This window comes from Rhincodon typus, chromosome 7, assembly GCF_021869965.1.
Source record: "Rhincodon typus isolate 14 chromosome 7, sRhiTyp1.1, whole genome shotgun sequence".
NCBI lineage: Eukaryota > Metazoa > Chordata > Chondrichthyes > Orectolobiformes > Rhincodontidae > Rhincodon > Rhincodon typus.
Genome location: NC_063338.1, coordinates 96,445,029 through 96,468,985, shown reverse-complemented (window position 1 = coordinate 96,468,985; position 23,957 = coordinate 96,445,029). Strand labels below are relative to the sequence as shown.

At 44.3% G+C, this 23,957-nt stretch overlaps 1 protein-coding gene across 2 annotated transcripts; it reads right to left on the bottom strand.

Annotated features, from left to right (window-relative positions):
* Positions 1-530: 530 nt before the first annotated feature.
* Positions 531-23,698, bottom strand: LOC109924472 (angio-associated, migratory cell protein). Of its 2 annotated transcripts, XM_048598538.1 has the most exons (11): positions 23,608-23,698; positions 22,463-22,582; positions 21,731-21,850; positions 19,723-19,862; positions 19,077-19,221; positions 13,703-13,786; positions 12,747-12,862; positions 9,171-9,283; positions 5,694-5,784; positions 2,664-2,818; positions 531-1,181 (listed from the first exon to the last, which is right to left on the bottom strand). In XM_048598538.1, exons 2-11 carry the CDS (start codon positions 22,509-22,511, stop codon positions 1,106-1,108), a joined length of 1,089 nt encoding a protein of 362 aa, XP_048454495.1. In that variant the 5' UTR covers positions 22,512-22,582; positions 23,608-23,698; the 3' UTR covers positions 531-1,105. The 2 variants fall into 2 exon arrangements, with proteins under 2 accessions (XP_048454495.1, XP_048454496.1); XM_048598539.1 differs by lacking the exons at positions 22,463-22,582; positions 23,608-23,698 and having other exon boundaries at positions 21,731-21,881.
* Between the last annotated feature and the right edge of the window lie 259 nt (positions 23,699-23,957).

Below are 23,957 nucleotides of genomic sequence, written 5' to 3'. Positions count from 1 at the left end.
TCACAAAAACACTTCAACTGGGAGCTGCTCACTGGGAGAAACAATAAGGATTAAAGATTGCAGAATCACCTTCTCATATTCTGCACAGCAGCAAGTCTCACTCCGAGATACCAAACACTTCACCAAGGAATCATCAAAGCGTGCACCACAAGGGGAGGTTTTCATTGGCATTTTGAAATAGGTTCCAATTCGTCCCACTCCACTTAAAAAATTTTCCTTTTCAGGATATCCAATGGCAAATCATTACAGAATGGGAAACAGGGAAACCGAGTGACATGGTGAAAAGAGGCAGGAGCAGGAATCAATGACAAATGATCCATCCATTTCCCTTCTGCTGTTCTGGAGAAGGCTGAAGATATGACTGATCCTGTTCTCTGCCAAGTAACCCACAGCAAATAACCTGCTGCTAAATATCTCTCTAGCATCAACAAACAACCCAACATAGCAAGTCATAGTTATGTTCACATTATGAATGGCAGTTAAACACAGAGCGAAATAAAAATATACTCCCAAGAAAGGTACAGCACAGGTCAGATATAGGGAGGTTTACTCTAATTTTTTAGGCTGGAAGTAAAGCTTCTTCTACACGTCCCCAATCAAACATTCCTAGTACAGGTACAGCATGGAACTAGATATTGAATGAAACTCTCTCTACATTGTCCCCATCAAATACTTCCCAGGACATAGGCAACACGGGGTCAGGTACAGCGTAAAGCTCCCTTTACACTGTCCCCATCAAACACTTCCCAGATACAGTATGGGGTTAGATATAGAGTAAAGCTGCTTTATGTTGAGTAGTGCCAATAATTCCGCATAAGTGCTACAGGCCAAACAAACCTCTTGAAGCAACTACTCTAGGACCTAGAGCTGTTTGGAAAAGATTCACGAAGATTGGAAATTCTTTTTCTGTTTCTGTTCCAAAACATGCCTTTTCTTGAAATTTACAGCAGAAAATGCAAACATTTTATTTTTTGTTTTAAAAAGTCCAACAGAAAGAGTCCTTGTTGCACAGCACAATTCAGGTAACACAAGGTGTTGAGTCTGCTGCTGAGTCTGTAAGGTGTGGGCTCTGAGGACAGCACAGTTAAAAGAGATGAAATTGCTTCTACCGATCGGGCCGCTGTAGGTAGAACACTTTTGCAGTTTGATCTCCAGAAGCAGTGACAACCGTGGATGCTTCCCTGTTGGGGAATAAACAAATCATTGATTTATATCCAAAAGAAACTGGGAATATAGGATCATGAATTAAAAGCAAGAATGCTGAGAATACACTACAGGCTCAAACAGCTTCTACAGAAGAGAGATTATTTAATGTAATGTGAGAAGGTAAAGCAGTGACAAATGGGAATTTAAAATGCGGGAGGTTGAGAGGTTTGTCATGTGGTATATGATAAATACAAATCAGAATATTTTCCAAATCTTCAAGGATTACGAGCAGCAGAGAAACTAGCGATTTTGCACAGCCTGGATGGATCCCATTTGGAGTAACTGCATTCAGTTGAGGGTATTACACATGAGAGTGGGTGTCCAGAGACTCCCCCAAGGCAATAACTATAAATCTGTCAATTTCTGCTTCAAATTTACTCCTACTCTCCACAGCTTTTTGGGAAGGTGAGTAACAGATTTCCAATCACTTTTGTTTAAGAATACATTAAGGGGTATATTAAGGGATTTACATCACAGTGTTTTAAGGTAAGGGTTGTCCCCTCACACCAGCTCCTGTCTAGAACTCACTGCCTGCATGTGCTGCTGCAGGGCTTCTTCTCAGGGCTCGCAGTCCACTTGCTGCGCCAGGGCTCACTGCTCATGGTATTCTGGGGCTCATACTGCGTTCCTGCAGGCCGCCAAGCGCAAGGCCACACTGCTCGCCCAGACCGCCAAGTGCAAGGCCACACTGCTCGCCCAGGCCGGCCGTGGCCCTCTGGCTCTAGCCGGCCGCGGGCCACGGCCCTCGGCCCATGTTTGTCCGGGTCTTGGCCTCCTCTAACAGTGTAGCACTCTCTCAATAACAGCAGTGCCAGCCTGGATTGACAACTTGAATTCTGGACCTGGGCTCGAACCTGTAATGTTTTGTCGGGATGATAAAGCTGGGTAGTTTTTATTTTAAATTTATTCTTGGGGTGTGGCAAAGGACATATTTATTTGTAAAAGATGATTTTATTTGATAAGGATGTTAAAAATCACAAGATTCTGAACAGAGCAGCAATAAGTTGTTCCCATTGTTCAAAGAATTGAGAACTAGAAGACGCCGACTTGGTTTTTTACAAAGTGCAGCATGGACATGATGAGCTAACTGCCCACCTTTTGTTTGTAACCACTTTCTAGTTTTAGAAATTGTGTTTTCACAAGAATCTAAAGCTTCATGATTACCTGATACCAGTTCAAACCAGATTTGTAAAAAAATACTAAGTGTTCAACTTCCCAATGGTAAATGTTGAATTTTCAGACTCTGGATTTACTGGCCCAGTAACAGAATAAAGTGTCAACTTTGGTGGACAAAGTTAATAAGGTGTCTGTACGTGTATATGTGCACGTACGTGCGCATGTGTGTATATGCTCGTGCATGCATGTGTAGGGTAAAAATGCTTTGAATCCTGGGACCACCAAGATGAATTGTATTCAATTTTTCCCAGCTTTTAGTGACTGAAGACAGAGACACTTACTTATTCACCATAAAATCCAGGATTTCTGCAGCATGGCCGCAGCATTCACCCTCCATCCTTCCTGACCTGGCGTCCCAGATGCGCACGGCCCCATCAAGGCTCCCTGTGTATATGATGGGTGAGTGGTCCTCCCACAGCAGCTGCACAATGCCAGCCTGAAAAATGGACAAACTGGTCAAAGAGCCCACTGACAAACCACCCAGACTATCAACAACATTAACCAAGTTCTCCTGCACGTGTGCATCCAGATATAAGGGCAGGACCCCCTTTCCAACTGTCTATCTGATGGTGAGAGGGGCCAAGCAGTGGGAGGTGCAGAGGGCGTGAGCCAGGGATGATGGGAAGAGGTGGGGTAGGTTGGGCGAGGGGTGCAGTAGAGGGCGGGTGGAAGAGAGTTCAAAATGGAAAGGGTTAGGGTTGATGGCGAGGGTGAGGGTAATGGAAGCAGAGAAAGGGTTAAGACAGGCTAGAGAGAGAGCGCAAGATGGTCAGCGACAAGAGACTGGCTAGGGCAACAAGCAAGACGGATGGTGACGAGTGACAGGGAAGGAGATTTGATTCGAATTATTGTAGTCACAAGCACAACAAAAAGCTTGGTTTTGCAAGCAGTACAGGCAGATCATAGGGTGCTTAAATACAGCGAGGCATACAAGGTTACGGCTGTGCAGGAGATGCATGAAACAAGATCAACGTTAGATTTGAAGTTAGACAGGTCTAATAATCAGTCTAATAACAGGGAAGAAGCTGCTCTTGAACTGGTTGGTGCGTGTGTTCAAGCTTCTGTAACTTCTGCCTAACGAGATGTTGGAAGAAAGTATTACCATGGTGGGAGGGGTCTTTGATGATGTTGGCAGCCTTTCTGCGGCAGGGAGAAGTGTAAATGGAGTCCATGGACACCAACTTCTGTAGTTTCTTCTGGTGCTGGGCAGAGCAGTTACCATATCCAGCCATTATGCACCCAGGTAGAATACTTTTAAAGGTACATCTGTAAAAATTGGTGAGGGTACTCATGGGCTTGCCGAATTTCCTTAGCCTCCTGAGGAAGAAGGGGCGTTGTTGTGCTTTTTTGACCGTTGCATCTACATGGGAGGACCAGGTCAGATTGTTGGTTATCATCACTCCTAGGAAACATGACACTCTCCACTCTCTCAACCTCAGCTCCATTGAAGTATACAGCAGCGTGTCCTCCTCCTTTCTTCCAACAGTCAAAGATTAGTTCTTTTGTTTTGCTGACATCGAGAGTTTGTTATCATTGCACCATGACACCAAGCACTCTACTTCTTTCCTATATTGGATGCATCATTGTTTGATATCCAGCCTACCATCATGGTGTCATCAGCCAACTTGTAGATGACGCTCATACAGAATTTGGTCACAAAGTTATGGGTGTACAGTAGGGGGCTGAGAATGCATCCTTGTGGGACTTCAGTATTGAGTGTTATCGTGGAGGAAGTGCTGTTGTCTATCTTCACTGATTGTGGTCTATGGATTAGGAAGCTGAGGATCGATTTGCATAGGGCGGAACCAAGACTTAGGCCTCGGAGCTTTGAGATTAGGATGGTAGGGATTATGGTGTTGAAGGTGAACATGTAGTCAGTCAATGAGTAGAAGCCTGACGTAGGTGTCCGTGTTATCCAGATGTTCCAGGGATCAGAGCAGGGCTAGGTAAATGGCGTCTGCTGTGGACCTGTTTCGCTGGTAGGCAAATTGTAGGGGATCGAGGCAGGGTGGGAGGCTGGAGCTGATGTGGACCATAACCAGCCTCTCAAAGCACTTAATGATTATGGAGGTCATGTTGAGGCCCATTGCATGTGCTTTCTTAGGTACTGGGATAACGGTGGTCTTCTTGAAGGAGGTGGGGACCTTGGCCTGTAGGAGGGAGAGGGTGAAGATATCGGTGAATACCTCCGCCAGCTGGTCCACACAGGATCTAAGTGCACGGCCAGGGACTCCGTCCAGGCCCATCGTTTTCCTCGGGTTGATGCCCAGGAAAGACCGATCTGACATCTGCAGCAGGGGCTATCGGGGCAGGTGACACCGCACCACTGGCATTCTGCTCGAACCAAGCATGGAAAGCATTGAGTGCATCAGGGAGGGATGTGTTTTTGTCCGCTATCTTGCTCCGCTCCATTTTGTATCCCATTATGTTGTGTAGGCCTAACCACAGGTGGCGGGCGTCCACATGGTTGGTTTGGGCCTCAAACTTGGTCAGGTACTGCCTCTTGGCATCTCTAATGGCTCTGTGGAGGTCATATGTGGATTTCCTGCATATGTCTGGGTCATCCAACTTGCCTGTCGCACGCCTGGTCTTCAGTAGGTAGTGGATTTCCTGGTTCATCCAAGGTTTCCAGTTGGGGAAACACACTGATTGATTTCTTTGGTACACAGTCCTCTACGCACTTGCTAATGAAGTCCGTGACGGTGGTGGTGCACTAGTCTAGTTATCCACTGAATTCCTGCATATGGTTCACTCCACTGATTCCAAGCAGTCCTGCAGAAGCTCTTCCGCTGCCTCAGACTAACCTTGTACTACTTTCTGTGAAGGATCCTCCCGTTTCAACTTCTGCTTGTAAGCTGGGGGGAGAAACAAAGCGTTGTGATCCGATTTTCCAGACTGTGGACGGGTCTGGAGCAATAAGTGAGAGGGAGGGGTTGAGCGGGAGGGAAGGAGATGAGAGTGTGCATGTTGAAGAGAGAGGTGGAGTGAGAAAGAGGGAACGGAATAGAGATGGAGGACAGGGGAGAGGAAGATCAAGTAAAGAATCCCAGGCTCAACACCGGGCTTGCTGGGAGCCTGACACTGAGCAATGCAGCATCTTAATTGCATCTCGAATCCCAAACTCAAGTTGTACGACACTGGGTAAAAGTCCGGGCCTGTCATCTGTGGTCTCAAGGTCAAGACATGGTCTGGTATCTCCCACAGGCTACCCAGGCACTGGCACCAGCCCAGAAACAGGAGCCTTCAAACAGGAAGACAAGGCCCATGAAGGAAAAGACGGTTGAAGTGTGGCCACCCGTAAGGATCTTTACCTGAAGCTGCCACTTGTGTCGAACCGTCTGCGATGGAATATCCCAGATCACCATGGTACCATCCAAAAATCCAACTGCAACCAAGGGAAGCCTGCAGGAGCCAAACAAGACACCAGTTCAAACTGAAAGAAATTTCCAGCATTGTTTTTCCCAAAACTGATATGTTCTCACTGGCAAGGCTAATATTTAGAACCCAACCCTTATCACCCTGGACAAGATGGGCATCTCGAACAGCTGCAGTCCTGTGTAATGAGGGTAATATTTGGGAATGTATTGAGGATTCTGTTACAAAGCAGCTCAGCAGCCTGAGCAGGCAGGAGCTGAATGGGTCAAGACTCATGACTTGAATACCAGCCAGTGAGCAGTAACTCTTGTTAGCACAGCGAACACATGGATAAGACCAGACTTGGCTGTGACAACCTGCATGTGGCCAAACAGCCGGGGTACAAATCTCTGCCTGGATTCAAGCAGGACTAATGCTCAAGCTGGGGGAGTTGCTGGGTCTTTAAACCCAGTTAAAAAACAGCACCTTCAAGAGATAAAGGAACTAGTCATTTCTCGGCCCCATATTTTGAGGGCCCATAGATTCCCAGGGATTATTTGACAATAGACAGACCCACATCTCATACAAAGAATACAAACACTGTATATACAAGAGCCCATCAATCTGACCACTATTTACTGTGGGAGCCATACAAAGACAAGGAAATATAAATAACCTCTTTGCTGACTGACCAGTACTTTAGATATTCCAGCAGTCTTATTAACAAAGGAAGCAGTCAGCCACTCCTTACAGAACAACCCAGCAAACATTGTCTATTAGCATCGACTTCTGCAGATACAAATATCCTTGACTCTAAGCCTTCTGATTTCCTACACTCAGAGTCCACACAGCTTAAACATTACACGGTTAACTATTTTCTGCCAGTGAGGGATTGACTCTAAAAAAGCTGAAATTCACACCTCAATAATATTGTAGTATCAAACCAAAGCAAACAATTTACTCATGGTCATGACTGAACTGATCACCAACAACTGATCAGTGGAGACAGTAAGAACTGCAGATGCTGGAGTCAGAGATAACACAGTGTGAAGCTGGGGGCACATAGCAGGCCAGGCAGCAGAGGAGCAGGAAAGTTGACGTTTCGGGTCAGGATCCTTTTTCAGAAAAATGATCAGTGGAACTGACTGTCCTACAGTCTATTGGCTAAGCCAAGTTTGCAAGGGTGATGATAACTGGATTCATAACTAATTCCTTGAGAGTTGACATCTACTGCAGCAAGTTGCAAACTGAAGTTCTGTAACTTGCTCCCTACGTGGGCTGTGTACAGTCAGAAATTGCATTGCAAATCACCAGATTAATGCAGAACTAGTTCAGTAAAGTCATTCAGGAATGGGAACTAGCCACTTCCACCCAGTTCAGTCTTTAAATGACTCCAATCCCACACTCCAAACTTTACTTGATGTTCTTGACTACACAATACCGATTAACTGACCAATGCTTTCACAGTCTGTTTTTACAAATTCACACAAACAGATGAATTAAGAGCAGGAATAGGCCACTCATTCTGTCAGGTCTGCTTCACCATTGAATAAAATGGCAGTGATCTGATTACAGCTACCACTGATCACCTATCACCACCTCCCTTATTAGAGGGAGGTGATAGTATTGTGGTAATGTCACCGGGATAGTAATCCAGAACCCTAGGCTAATGTCTGGAGATAGGAGTTCGAACTCCACCATGGGGATGGTGAAATTTGAATTGATAAAGTATGGAATTTTGAAAAAACCATGTAACAATTGCTGATTCTCATTTTAAAAAACACTGTCTGGTTCACTAATCAAAAAAAAAATAAAAAACAGGATGCGCTTTAAAAAGCACCTGAGGGGTAACTTTTTCTCAGAGTAGCGCATGTGTGGAATGAGCTGCCAGAGGTGGTAGAGGAGGTAGAGGAGGCTGCTATAATTACAACATTTAAAAGACATCTGGATGGATACATGAATAGGAAATGTTTAGAGACTAGGTCAGATTTGGTTGTCTGGCTAGCATGGACAAGTTGGACCGAAGGGTCTGTTTACATGCTGTATGACTCTAGAATTGCACATGCTGGAAATCTGAAACAAAAGCAGAAATTGCTGGGAACACTCAGCAGGTCTGGCAGCATCTGTGCAGAGAAAAACAGAGTTAACGTTTCTGTTTCAGAACTATTCTGAAGAAGGGTTTCTGGACCCAAAACATTAACTCTTCCGTTTCTCTCTCCACAGATGCTGCCAGACCTGCAAGGTTTTTCTGGCTTTGTTCCATCTGGCTCACTAATCTCCTACAGGGAAGAAAATCTGCCATCCTTACCAGATCTGGCACACACATGACTCCAGACCCACAACGTGATTGATCCTTAACTGCCCTCTGGGCAATAAATGATGGCCTGTTGCAAGAAAGAAAAAAATCTCTCTCTCTCTGCCTTAAAATATTCAAAAACTCTGCTTCCATTACTTTTTCAGGGAGTGAATTCCAAACACTCGAAACCCTCAGGAAAGAAAACAATAATTTTATCTTGGCTTTAAATGGGCGACACTTTATTTTAAATACTGACCCTAATTCCCATTCTCTCCAGGTCCACCCTGTCAAGACCCCCCGGGATGTTATATGCTTCAACCTTACCCCTCACTCCACTGAATATAAGCTGACCCTGTTTAAGTGTTTCGGATAAAACAACTCAAGTCCAGGTTCCAGGTATTAGTTCCAAGGAAGAGTCACTGGACCCAAAACGTTAACTCTTGACTTTTTCTTCACAGATGCTGCCAGACCTGCTGAGGTTTTTTAGCAACTTCTGTTTTTGTTTCAGGTATTAGTCTCTGAAACCGGCTCAGAACCGCTCCCAACCCTTTAACTTCCTTCCTTAAAGGACGAGACCAGAAACCATGCACAGTACTCCAGCTGCGGTTTCATTGGTGCCTTGTACAACTAAAGCAGAATCTCCATACTTCCGTACGCAACGGCCCTCACAATAACATTCTTCTAGCTTTCCTCATTTCTGGCTGTGCCGGCACACTAATCTTTTGTGATTCATGCTCTTGGATACCCCATTATTGGAATGTGAGCATCATTCGCAGGGCCAGTATTTGATGTGCACCCCCAACTCAGTGGCTTAGAACATAAGAACTAGCAGCAGGAGTAGGCCATTCAGCCCCTCAAGTCTGCTGCATCAATTAACAAGATCATGGCTGATCTGGGGCCTTGACTCTACCTGATGGCCTTGGACTTTGTCAGTGAAGAATTTACCTACCTCTGTCTTAAAAAGCTTCAATGACTCAGCATTCACTACTCTCTGGGGGAGACAGTCTCCTGAGTTTTTAACTCAAGCATCTTAATGACTAGTCCATTGACAAGGCCACTGTGTTACTAACACTCCCATCCACCCTGTTCACTAAGCGATCATCAGGTATGATATCAGACACGAGAAGATTAGACTTACACCCGACAAAATCCCACTGACTCGACAGAATTGGAGTTGGATTCCGTATCCTCCATCTGTTCTTTGTCCACACATTCCTTTGTGTTGTTTGGGACTGAAAAGACAGCAACCACCTATGTAGGAATATTCAATGAGTTAGCTTTCAGCTAATTGTGAACAATGACCAGAATAAGAAGTTGTGCATACACGGAGGAATATTGTGCTCACCACATGGCAAGTGTAGTGACAGGGAGGCATTACACTGAGTGGGTGTATGGAGGGTAGGAACACACCCACACCCTGATAATCAGTGGTGCGATGGTCTGTGGATAGCTTTCCCTTACCACTGCCAAAGGGTCCATGAAATGGGCAATTATTGCCCACTGAAAGGGCTCTTCCCACCAGAGCTGGTATGAACCTAGCAGTGGTAGGGGACTTCGCTAGGTGAACAGTCCGGAAAGGAGACATCGCTACTGAAAGCCATCCCCTTCCCTTTCTGCTGAGTGCCTGAACCCACGTCCCTATAACCCTCATCCCATGCCTCCCCCTTGTCGCCATGCAGCTGTGCTTGGGTGCCTCCTGAACCACAAGTAGGAATCACCAACTCTCACTGGCACTACCATTCAATGGGGCCAGGCTCCAAGAGCACAGACAAGCTAGAAAGTACAATACATGAAGCAAGAAGGAGAACTCTGGAATTCCCTCCCTCAAAGTCTCCAGCTTCACAGTCCTCCTTGAAAAAACATATCTTTCTCTCCTCAAAAAAAAGTATGTCATCCACATCATATTTGTATCATTGGCTAAGCATGTATTTTGTCCTTGCATCTCTCTGAAAAATAAAAGGATGTCTTAATATTAAACTGTACAAATATAAGTTGTCAGGACATATTAAAATTTAATATAGTGGCAAATTTAAGAATTCCAAACCATTTTAACAAGAATACCATCCACCCACAACACTGCCCATTAAGAACCATTGCACATTACACTGAGTTATGTTCAACATACAGCACAATAGGTCATTCAGCCCAATGGGCTCATGCTAGTATTTATGCTGAAGAAGATTGATCTCCCATTATGCTTCATCTCACCTTATTACTATATCATTCTACTTCTTTCTTCCTATGTGTTTACCCAGTTGCATTGATATATATTGATACTATTCACCTCCATTCTCCCTGTGTTCACAAGATCCACATCCTCCCAACACTGAGTGAAGAAATTCATCTCGAATTCCTTGTTGGTAAGCAGCAGTTTGATGGGCTCCAGCTTTAGTTTCCACACAAGTTGAAAAATTGATATAAATGATGAACAGCGATGGTCTCAGCACTACTTCACACCTTCCACCAGTGTCATTAACTATCTGAAACCTATTGCATTTTGAAACCAGTTTGCTATCCATTCTGCCCCATTCCACAAGTCAGCTTTGCTGCCTTATCAAAGACCTTTTTTAAAAACAAAGTCAAAACATATCATGATTTCTATGTAATGAATTGTACTAGCACATTTCTTCAAAGAGTTTATTCTGAGTGCTCTAATACAGCCTTTCCTTTTAGAATCAGTGTAGACTACTTTTTGTTGTATTTTTGGTTTCAAGAGTGTTCTTGATAATTCCAGTAATTTTCCAATCACTAATAGTGTCATCGAGGGTCTGTACTTCCATAGACTTGATGTGAACCCCTTCTTAAGCACCAGATTCACACAGAAGTTATGTGCCAGTCATCCAGCACTAATCCCTTTCAGAAAAGATAATTTTGTCCCACTTTTTCCATGATGTGGAAGTGCCAGTGTTGGACTATGGTGGTCAAGTCAGAAATGACAAAACACTAGGTTACAGTCCAGCAGTTTTATTTGAAATCACAAGCTGTCCAAGCACTGCTCCTTCATCAGATGAACTGGAGGGAAGCACACAGCCACTTCCCCTGACGAAGGAACTGTGCCCTAAAATCTTGTAATTTCAGATAAACCTATTGGACTATAAACTGGTGTCTTGTAACTTCTGACTTTGTTCATTTCTTCCTCAATTTCTTTAAATTTACTATTTAAAAGGAGATAGTAGTGGGGTGCTAATATCACTAGACTAGTAACCCAGACACCTAGATTTGTTTTAAACTAATGACTATGGAAGGAATTGTTGCACTTTTAATAACGAGTTTACGTTGGGTGGATGTTGGGAAGATGGTTCCATTGGTAGGAGACACTAGGACCCGAGTGCACAGCCTTAGAGTAAAGGGAAGACCTTTTAGAACTGAGATAAGGAGAAACTTCCTTAGCCAGAGAGTGGTGAATCTATGGAATTCACTACCACAGAAGGCTGTGGAGGCTAGGTCACTGAGTACATTCAAGACGGAGATAGATAGGCTCTTGATTGTCAACAGGATTAAGGGTTACGGGGAGCAAGCGGGAGAATGAGGTTGAGAAACTTATCAGCCCTGATTGAATGGCAGAGAAGACTCAATGGGCTGAATGGCCTAACTTCTGCTCCTACGTCCTATGGAGTCACTGGAGCTCATTGTGAGTTGTGTTTACACTGTTACTTTATTCAAACAGTAGAGGAAGAGATTTAAAACTTCACAGCACAGAGGGTATGTGTGTTCACCTTAAGCTTTGCCGAGCAGCAGATTGTTGACTGGTTTATAGATTGGGACCAGTTGTGGATGCCAGAAGCCGCCAGCATATTGACAACTTTCTGATTGGCTTCTGGGCAAGCAAATAGCTTGTGTGTTTACAACAGAGGGAGAAAAGACTCTAGACTGCAGAAAGGTGAAGATCTCTCTTTATCTTTCTCTCCAGAGAAGTAACTAAAGCCTAGAAAACAGTTACATATTCGTTCCTCCCTGTCACTGTAACTGAAAGACCTTACACTCAATAATAGTTCTGAGGAAGGGTCACCAGACCAGGAACCTTAACTCTGATTTTTTCCTTCACAGATGCTGCCTGACCTGCTGAGCTTTTCCAGCAATTTGTTTTTGTTCCTGATTTACAGCATCCGCAGTTCTTTCAGTTTATATTTACATTTAATATGTCTACCACTCTGTGTCTTTCGTAAAGGATTGAACGAATCTGAAAATAAGGAGATTAGTGAACAGAGGTCATGGAAAGCAAAATGGACAACTCAACGAATTCTGTAGACTGGTGCTATTGAACTGTGCTTCTTCAGTATTTTGTCCTCCAGACATAACATCAAGTTTATTGTATGTCTGTGTCTGTCTGTACGGGTTTTAGAAGGGGTTAGAGTTTGAGTGAGTAGAGTGAGTATATGTTGATAATTCACAATTTGGCTTGCCTGTGGTTGGAAATGATTAGCATAGAAGTATAAAAGTATAGAAACCTGATCGGTATTTTCTGTTAACCTGAGGAAAACTAGAGGCTGATTTTTTGATTAAATCTGTAACTTTTGTGATGAATGCGAGAGAAGTAGGGTTCGAGTAACAACACACTTTCCCTAAATGGGTCGTGAGAGGGTTCAAACCTGCAAGTGCAGCTTATTAAAAAATCTGAAAACGAAAGCTATTTTCAGCGACGGTGACCATGAAACTGGCATCGACTCCAGTAAAAACTGTCTGGTTCACTCATGCCCTTCAGTAGTAATATTACCTTGCCGGTGAGAGGATTGAGGAGTTTGGCTGTGCAGTCAACAGACCCTGTCAAGACCAGGCTCCCAGTGTCATTCACAGCGAGACAGGTTAGGGGGCCCTGGTGACCATCCTTCCCTGGAGACGGGCACAAACAAAGCACGAAAGTCATGACATATCTGGGAAACACTTCCATCTCAACCACATCCAGAGAATTGCAAAATCATGCACTTTATCAAAAAAAAGCATAAAATTAAGCCCAATAATTATAAACCGATCAGTTTGACTTTGGCAGTGAGGAAACCTCTAGAAATAATAACTCAGGATAGAAATAATTGTCGCAGGCACAAAAGCAGGCTAATTAAGTACAGCTAGCACCATATTATAACTAACTTGGAGTTTTTGAAGTGGTAACAGAGCAGGTTAACAAGGGTTATACTGTTAGTGTTCACTTGACGAAGTACCAGCGCTCTGAAAGCTTGTGATTTCAAATAAACCTGTGGGACTATAACCTGGTGTCGTGTGACTTCTGACCTTGTCCACCCCAGTCCAACACCGGGGCGTCCACATTATGGTTACCATCGACACAGTAAAAGGATCAAAAATGAGAGGGCGCAGATTTAAAATAATTTGCAAAAGAAACAAATGCAATGTGAAAAAAAAACACAAGTAGTTAGGGTCTGGAAAGCACAGACTGGAAGTGTGATGGAGGCATTCAAGAGGTCACTGTTTTTATTCAAATAATCATCCAATGTGTAGGATTACAGAGAAAGGCAAGAAAATGACACAAAGTCATAAATGCTCATTTAGAGGAGACTGAATGATTCAGAATATTGACAAAATTGCCATTTCAGTCAGAGTGGTTATTCTGTGCCTTGTTTTTAATGGCCACGTTAGATTTGTTTTACATTAATAATCAAGGTTTAAACCACAGAGCTGAGCTACTCAGTGGAGCTACTCTCTCCAGCCACATTATACCTTTCACCAGGTGAAGCTGCAATCCTTGTTTCAGATCCCAGATTCTTACTGTCCCATCTTCATAGCCAATGACTGCTCGGTAACCTAGGGAAACAAAACTGAAGGTTTAATACAGAATTTAGAATGGACGTTCTTCAGTCACGTTATACTCACACCGATGGATACACTGTTACCCAAGACAAGTCACAGAAATTCACTAAGGCTCCTTACTCAGCAAGGGCACCACATCCCCAAACATAACCCCCCACCATCAACACTCAGTAGCAGCAGTGTGTACTAGCTACAAGACGCACTGCAGAAATTCACTGAAGATCCTTAGACAGCAGCTTCCAAATCCACGACTACGTCCATCTAAAAGGACAAGGGCAGCAGATACAAGGGAGGGGAAAATCTAGTTGTCCTACTCCTTGGAGGTACCAATGATATAGGGAGAATCATAGAATTATAGAAGAATCATAGAATCCCTAGACTGGAAACAGGCCCTGCAGCCCAACAAGTCAATGCCAACTCTCAAAGCATCCCACCCAGACCCTTCCACCTATAACCCACCTAATCTACACATCCCTCAACACTACAGGCAATTTTCCATGGCCAATCCACTTAGCCTGCACATTTTTGGACTGTGGGAGGAAACCAGAGCACCCAGAGGAAACCCACACAGACACAGGGAGAATGTGCAAACTCCACCGAGTTTGCCCGAGGATGGAACTGAACACGGGCCCCTGGCGCTGTGAGGCAGCAGTGCTAACCACTGAGCCACTGTGATGCCTTGAAAGAAGACAGAGGTTCTGCTGAGGGAATATGAGCAGCTAGGGGCTAAATTAGAAAGCACAATCAAAAAGATGATAATCCTCAGACTACTAACTGGACAGGAGCAAATTGGCACAGGGTCAGCAAGATTAAAGAGTTAGACGTGTGGCTCAAAGATTGATGTAGGAGAACAGGTTAAAATTCATGGGACATTGACACCAGTACTGGAAAAGGTGGGAGCTGTTCTGATGGGACAGACTTCTGGCGAATCTCACATCCAGAGCTATAGATAGGGCTTTAAACTAAATTGTGGGATGGTGGGTTCAGTTGCTTGAAAAATTATAAAAATCAAGGGTATATGAGAAAGTAGGATTGCTGGTTAGTGAGGGGGTTGATTGAAATAAAAGCAAGGGACGGAATATGTAAATGTCACATTGTACCAAGGAACCACGAAAGTGTAGGGAAACTCGATAATAGAACAAACGTGAAGGCTTTGTATCATAATACATGAAGCACTCAGAATAAGATAGATGAACTCATGTCACAAGTCAAGGTAAGTCGAGGTCACAAAGACTTGAAACTAGTTGGTGGGGGAGAAGAGGGCTCAGGAGAGCTTATTAAAGATTCCAGAACAAGTAATAGGCCAGATTGTATGGAAAGGGTCAGAAATCTAATTTAAGGAGATAACAGAACAACTGTGAGAAGGGGGGGGCAATCAACACAGGACTGAGTGTGTTGTACTTAACTACACACAGTACATGTAACGAGGTAAATGAGCTTATCACACAGATTGAAATTGGCAGGTATAGTGCTGTGGGCTTTGCAGAGACGTGGCTGTAAGGGGATCAGGCCTGGGAACTAAATATCCAAGGATAAACATTCTATCAAATGACGTGTGGGGGATGGTGTGGGGGCGGGGGGGTGGTGAAGGTTGCTTTGTTAGTAAGAAATGAAATTGAATCAATAGAAAGAAGCAACATAGGGTCGGGAAATGTAGAACCTGTGTGGGTAGAGTTGAGAAACCGCAAAGGGAAAAAACAAACTCTAATGGGAGTTATGTACACGCCTCCTAGCGGTAGTCAAGTTGTAGAGAAGAAAATAAATCAGGAGATAGAAAAGGTATGTAAGAAATGCATGACTACAATAATCTTGGGGGCTTCAATATGTAGGTGGACAGGGAAAATCAGGTTGGCAGCAGATTCCAAGGAAAGGAACTGTTGGAATGTCAATGAGATGGAGCAGTTTGTGATACACCCACTGGGAAACAGGCAATTCTGTATTTGATGGTGTGTTATGAGACAGATTTAATTAGTGAACTTAAAGTGAAGGAACCGCTAGGGTGCAGTGACCATAATATGACAGAATTCACCCTACAGTTTGAGAGGGACAAGCTGTAATCAGATGTAATGGTATTACAGTTGAGTAAAGCTAACTACAAAGGAATGAGGGAGGGGCTGACCAGAGTTGATTGGGAGAGGAATCTAGCAGGGAAGATGGCAAAGACCTCAAAAATCATTGGTCAGACCACATTTAGAGTATTGTGTTCAAGGGGAGGCAATGCCGAGTGATATTATCACTAGACTGTTAATCCAGAGAACCATGTGATCTTCTGAGGACCCAGGTTCGAATCCCACCACGACAGTTGGTGGAATTTGAATTTTATAAACATCTGGAATTGATAGTCTAATGATGACCATGAATTTATTGTCAATAGTTGGACAAGCCCATCTGGTTCACTAATGTTCTTTAGGGAAGGAAACCTGTCATCCTTATCTGGTCTGGCCTACATGTGACTCCAGACCCACAGCAATGTGGCTGACTCTGAACTGCTCTCTGGGTAATAAACACCCTCATCGTGTGAATGAACTTTGAAAAAGTTCTAGGCACCTTATTTGAGAAGGACGTTAATGCCCTGGTGAGATCACTAGAATGATGCCAGGAATGAGGGATTTTAGATACAAGGTAAGATTGGAGAAATTGGGCTTATTCTCCTTAGAACAGAGAAGATTAAGAGGTGACCTGATTTTGACAAGGTAAAGAAGGACATGTTGTTTCCACTAGTTGGTATGTCAGGAACTAGGGGATCACAATTTCAAGATTGTCAGCAAGAGAGCTAGGATTGAGAAGAGGAGAAACTTCTTTACTTCGAGAGTTGTTAGGATTTAGACTGCGCTGCCTGGGAGAGTGGTGGAGGCAGCGTCCATAGGAGGTTTCGAAAGGGAGCCAGATATATATTTGAAAGCGATGAAGTTAGAGGGCTACGGTGATGGGGCTGGAGAGTGGGACTAGCTGAGTAGCCTTTGGAAGCCGTTATAGACACAATGGGTCAAATATCCTCTTTCTGTACTGTAAAATTCTAGGATTCTGTGGTGGCGCAGCAATGGCAGGAGTTTCTAAGAGTAATTCGGGAGATTCGGCAGAAAATCATCCCAAAGAGGAGGAAACATACTAAGGAGAGGATGAGGCAACTGCGGCTGACAAGGGGAGTCAGGGACAGCATAAAAGCAAAAGAAGAATGTGAAGATTAATGGGAAGCCTTTAAAAACCAGCACAGGATAACTAAAAATGCAATAAGGTGGGAGATGAAATCAGGGTAAGTTAGCTACCAAGATAAGAGGAGATTGCAAGAGTTATTTTTAGATATATTAATAGACAGAGGCAAAAACGGACATTGGACCACTGGAAAATGAGGCTGGAGGAGTAGTAATGGGGAATGAAGAAATGGTGCAGGAATTGAATAGGTATTTTGCATTAGTCTTCACAGTGGAAGACACAAGTAGCAGACCAGAACTACAAGAGAGTCGGGGGCAGACCTGACTGTAGTGGCTATCACTAAGGAGAAGCTGGTGGGTAAGAGGAAAGGTCTGAAGGGGGATAAGTCACCTAGACCAGATGGACTATACCCCAGGGTTCTGAAGGAAATAGCTGAGGGGATAATGGAGGCATTGGCAGAGAGCTTTCAGGAATCACTGGAGTCAGGGAGGATCCCAGAGGACTGGGAAATGGCTAATGTAACACCCTGTTTAAAATGGGAGGGAGGCAGAAGACAAAACTATAGGCCAGTTAGCCTGACTTCAGTCATGGATAAGATTTATGGTGCATTATCAAGGATGAAGTTGGAAGTGCATTGTAAAATAGGGCTGAGTCAGCATGGCTTTGTCAAGGGAAGGTCATGCCTGACAAATCTGTTAGAATTGTTTGAGGAACTAACAAGCTAGTTGGACAAAGGAGAGTTACTGGATGTAAACTTTGTGAATTTCCAGAAGGCCTTTGACAAGGTGCCACACAGAAGGCTGCTAAATAAGAGCCCATAATATTGGGAGCAAGGTATGGGCATGGATGGAGGATTATCTTACTGGCAGAATGCAGAGATAGCGATGGCAGCTATGACTAGTGGAGTTTCGCACTGTTCCATGTTGGGACCACAACTATTCATGTAATACGTTAACGATCAGGACAAAGGAACTGAGGGCATTGTTGCTAAGTTTGCAGATGACACCATAATAAGTCAATGCTGAGAAGGCAGGAGGCTGCAGGAGGACTTGGACAGCCTAGGAGAGTGGGCAAAGAAGTGGTAGATGGAATACAACATGGGAAAGTATGAAGTTACGCACTTTGCTAGGGAAAACAGAGATGCAGACTACTTTTTAAACAGAAAAAAATTTTGGAAATCTGAAGCACAAAGGGATTGGGAGCTCTAGTTCAGGATTCTCTAAAGGTTAACATGCACGTTCAATTGGCAGTTAGAAAGGCAAATGCAATGTTAGCATTCATTTCAAAAGGTCTAGAATACAAGAGCAGCGATGTACTGCTGATGCTGCATGAGGTTCTGATCAGACTGCATTTGGAATATTGTGAGTAGTTTTGTTCCCTGTATCTAAACGAGTCTGTATCTCTGTTGGAGGAGGTCAAGAGGAGGTTTACAAGAATTATCCCAGGGATGAAGAGCTTGTCATATGAAGAGCAGTTAAGGACTCTGGGTCTGTACTCAAAGTTTAGAAGGATGAGCGGGCTGGGGGTGGGTGGAGGAGGGGGGGAGCTCTGATTGAAACTTACAGAAGGCCTGGATAGAGTGGACATGGAGATGATGTTTCCACTAGTAGCAGAGACTAAGACCCGAGGGCACGACCTCAGAGTGAAGGTACGATGCTCTAGAGCTGAGATGAGGAGGAATTTCTACAGCCAGTGTGGTGAATCTGCAGAGCTTATTGTCACAGAGGGCTGTGGAGACCAAGTCATAAATATACTCCATGAGAGAGATAGATAGGTTTTTGATAAGCAAGGGAGAATGCGGTTGAGAAACATATCAGCCATGATCGAATGGCAGCACAAACTCAATGGTCTGAATAGCCTAATTCTGCTCTTATATTTTATGATCAGTGGTCTTTTGATATGGGATGTGGGCAGGACAGTGGTGCTGGGGCAAATGATCAGTCGTCACAACATGGACTGGTGTAGCAGGGTCATTGTTCCCATCTCTTATAATCATATCAATCTCTTCTTCCTGGGAGAAAACGCTTACCCCAGGATTATGTACAAAATCACCAACCCCAACATCAAGTACACTAAAATGAAACACACCCCATTTCCAACCCAACAATGTTCCAACCAAACTTCCTCTCACCATCAGGGAGGATCTTGCCACAGGTCGCTTGGCATCCAGAGCCTGAAAGGGTTTTGCATTCCCCACTGGGGATTTTCCACATCCAACAGCTGCCTTCATCTGTGCCAGCCAGCAGCACATGGGCACAAGGGTGCCACTCTACCCACTGTGCACACAGAAAACAAGAGATCACAAACTGTCAGTCAAATAAAACTCTGCTTCATTCACTACAATGCAGCCAAAAACAGTAAAATAATTCCTTTGTCATTTACTGAACTGTTCCCACCAGTACCTGTATGCCAGTTTTGGACAGTGAGCTCCACGATAGGGACAGCCAAGGAGTTAGATACAGAGTAAAGCTCCCTCTACACTGTCCTCATCAAACACTCGCAGAACAAGGACAGCACAGGGTTAGATACACAGTAAAGCTCCTTCTTCACTGTCCCCCATCAAACACTCCTGGGACAGGGAAAGTAGGGAGTGAGGTACAGAGTAAAGCTCCCTCTATGTACTATCATTGCTCTGGGACATGCTTGGACATATGGTTGAGGTGGTCACGTCACTCGGTCCTTTCCTGTGGGTCATACATTCCGTGCCTGTAGCTGGAGAAACAGGTTTATGTCAGGGTCTGCTGGTTCGCTGCTGTCACCAGGGTCACTGTTCTCACCTGGAGATCACCTACTTCAAATGACCAGATTTCTTCCTTGGTTTCAACTTTCCAGACTTTGATCAGCCCACTCATGTCTCCCGTGACAACCAGAGCAGAGTCATGACTGAAGGAGGCTGAGATGACAGAATCTTTGTGGCCTAGAGGAGAGAAAAATGAAGCCCAGGTCAGCAGGCATCACATCAAACTCTTAGCTGACACTCAGAGGTGTCTTTCACTCTATTCAGTGGCTGTACTGCTTGCTGCAGGAACCTGGTCAGCTAGAACAGCTATTCAGTACTGGGCTGGGTGATTATCAAGTTGAGTTACATACAGTTTCACGTTGAGAACCCCAAGCGTTTGCGGGTTGCACTGGGCTCTTCCAAGGAGGAATTATCCCAGCCTCATTGAATTCCATTCCAGACACAAACAGTAAATAGCAGGGAATCTGAGATTACAGCAGCTGGGAAAGGTGCAGGTAGCAGTACAGCACATTTAGGCAAATCACTCATCTTGATTTCCAATTAAAAAGATGCAAACTGCATAACGTAGAAGAGACACAAAGCTGTGTGGGAGGGTGAACCTTGAGAAGGATGCACAGATACTTCTATGTGAATTGGATAAGTTCCGTGAGAGGGCAATCACATGGCAGATGAGGTATGTGGGTAAATGTGAGGTTAATACAGCGTGGAGCTGGATGAACATAGCAGGTCAGGCAGCATAAGAGGAGCAGGAAAAAAAAAAAAGAAAAATCGACGTTTCGGGTTTGCACCCTTCATCAGGACTGGAGAGGGTGATGGGAGGTAGGGCTGGGGGAAGGTAGGTGGGATGGTGATAGGTGGATGCAGGCAAGGTTATCCAATTTGGTCGCAAAAACAAGGCAGCAAATTATTCTCTGAACAGTGATCGATTGGGAAAGGGGGAGGCACAATGAGACCTGGCTGTCCTTGTACACCAGTCGCTGGAAGTGAGCATGCAGATGCAGCAGGCAGCAAAGGAAACAAATAAATGAACATTGTCTTTTATAGGCCTCTTTAGTTTCCAATCATCCCAAAATCTCTCCAACATAAAAAGCAAAAAATCATTAAAATCTCAACTCTCCTCAAACTGTCTAATGCCTCACATCTACGAGTTAAATTTAAAATACTTAAAAGGATTAAATTAGCTGACTAAATCATATATTCTGACTAAAGAAAGCTAAAATCTCAATCATTTAGAAGAAGCTGGGCAGGTCTTCACCCGTCCCTGTTTCTAGGCAATTACAACTACGAGCAGTCACAGAATCATTGCGGTTAATTTGAGCGCAGTCGGTCTTAAAGGACAAACATTAATGAGATGAGAAATTGTTCAAATTATTCCATTCTATGTTTCAAACTTCTCCTACACAATTTAAGTTAGACAACCTTCCAATACTTTCAATAAAAGCACAGGGTGCTCTAATGATAAATTCATAATTAATAGGAGCAGGAGTTTGGGGGAGGATGTTGGTATAATTGTAATAATCACCAGTCTAATAGTCCAAAGTGGCAGCTGGTGAAACTTCAATTAATAAATCTGGAATTGAAAACTAGACTTATTTCATTTTTAGTCATTCAATTTCCAAACCGGAAAGCAGGACTCTTATCAGTCTTCCACACTTATTTACATTTCATCGTTCAATACAAATTTTAGTCTGCTCTCTCTCCTTTATTCCCAACTCCTCTTAATACAGAAAATCAGTCCACATATATCAATTAGCACATACTCCAATCATCAGTAACTGCTCTATTACCTCTGGAGTATGTCCATTCTTAAAAAGGAATTACATTTAAAATCTCAGTGTTAGAGACGATGAAACTTCTGACAGCGCAGCGCTTCCTCAGTGCTGGCCCTCCGACTGCATGGCATTCCCACAGCACTAAGCCTCTGACAGTGCATCACTCCCTCAATACTGACCGTCTGACATGCGCAGCGCTCCCTCAGTACTCTCTCTGGAAATGAACAGCACCCTTGTAGAGGTGAGAGGTCTGAACCTGTTTAGAATACTTACCTGTACATTCTAGCAGCACCTCGCCATCAGCCAATCTCCACACAAAGGCTGTATCATCCTCACCACCAGTCACTGCCAGTGAATTACTCTTCGGGTCCAAACTCAAGCAGAATACTGCCTCTGGAAATAACAAGGATGTATGCTTTAACATTAGCTCATTTTAAGCCTACCCTCTCCTCCCATCAATTCTCCAATCTCTGGAGCGTAGCACCACAGGGGTCTCCAGTCAACCCAAATGAGAAATTTGCCTCATGAATTATTCCTCCCAAACAGCACAAGTGCTCAGTGGGATTCTGGTTCATCAGATTCAGCCCTCATTCAGCATCCAACAGGCTCTTGAGTAGCCACCAGATCACAAATATGAGCAGGAATTCTACTGGATTATCCAAGGAGAACAGAGGAAATGGTGCAAAATGCAGCCTACCAACAAAACCGAATAAAACCAAAACACCGTAGATGCTGGAAATCTGAAGAAAAAATAAAACTCTGGAAAAACTCAACAGGTTGGGCAGCATCTGAGGAGAGAGAACCAGAGTTAACATTGAGTCTGACATGACTGCTTCAGAACCTGGAGAAACTCGATATCCTGTAGAGTTAGATTCACCTGATAAACATGCCAGAGGTCCTCAAAAATTTGACTGAGATAATGTCTGCATTGCCTCCACCCAACTCCACCCTGCAGTACCCACCCAAGTAAGCAGCTCTATGTCCCACATAAAACTTTTCAGTTACTTGTGTGCCTGGAGAAAGTCAGATCGCTGTCATCTCGTACCACCTCCATGTTCTCATCATCTTCGGTCTCCCATTCCCCATCGTCATCATCTTCTTCTTCCACATCATTCAGTAGGTCATCTGGCCAGAGACATGGAGATGAAAAGGTCAGAAGATTGATTCATATCTTAGCACATCTCAGTCTGTAGGTCTGAGCCAATCCTTTCCAGGAATCAGAGGGGCAACCATCAACAGAGACATCATGATGCAGTGGTAACGTGACTGGACTAGTCACCCTGAACCCCAGGACAATGTTCTGGGGACATGGGTTTGAATCATACTGTGGCAGATGGTGACATTTGAATTCGATAACAAAAACCTGAAACAAAGAGCTGCCCTAATGGCGACCGTGAAACCACTGTGGATCGATATAAAAACATCGGGTTCACCAATGTTCTTTAGGGAGGGAAACCTGCTGTCCTTGACATCTACCTATAGTGACTCCAGGCCCAACACTCTGCCCTCTGGGCAATTTGGGTAGGCAATAAATGTTGGCCCAGTTGGTGACGCCCCAAATTCCATGGACAATTTTTTTTTAAAACCCACTGCTGTGGTAGGTGTGGGTGTATCTGCACCACAAAGAAGTGGCTCAAGTGATGGTTCTTGTGATCACCCTGACAGGTGACATGACATTGAACTAGCCCTAAGGTTTTGGAGTAGATTTGTAGCTCGGGCTGTGGGTGTTGAGGTTGGTTGGCTCGCCGAGCTAGTTTGTTGTTCCGCAGACATTTCGTTACCGTGCTTGGTAACATCCTCAGTGCAGCCTCTGCTGAAGCGTCGGTGTGTTTTCCTGCCTGGCTTTTAAACTCTGGGGTCCGTTGCGATGGATTGCCTCACTTCCGGGTTTCCTCCGTAGTGGTAATGGTAACAAAACACCTGCGGAACAACAAACCAGCTCAGCGAGCCAACCAACCTCAACATTGAATTAGTCCTTCTAGTACATCACATTTGCAAACACCTAGAAGGAGAATGCATGATTTTGAGCACAATCAAGTCATGACACAGTGCTGTTGCACTGTCATAATGAGAAGCTCCTGGGTTCAAGCCCCACATTCAGGTAGCGCTGAGCAGAACAGTACATCAGACTCCCCAAGCACGCCACTTACTCTCTCCTCCTCACTGCTGCCCCCATAGCCCTAGCACTTTCCATTACACCCAGAGTACATTCCCCACTAGAATCCACCATGCACTCAGATCCTAGCACCTCTTCTGCATAGTCTCTCACTTGTATATCACAGCCACATGTTGACACCTATCTCCCCCCGTACGTTTCCCCCCTCCCCCTCACTCCCATACGTTCACCCCCAACCCCCCCTTACATTTACGCCTGCCCCCTATGTTCAAACCCTCCCCCTTATGCTTCCCTCTACCCACATATTCCTCCCTCCTGCCCCTCTGTACGTTCATCCCCCTTAGCCCCTATACACTTCCACCACCACTCAATAGGTTCACCCCC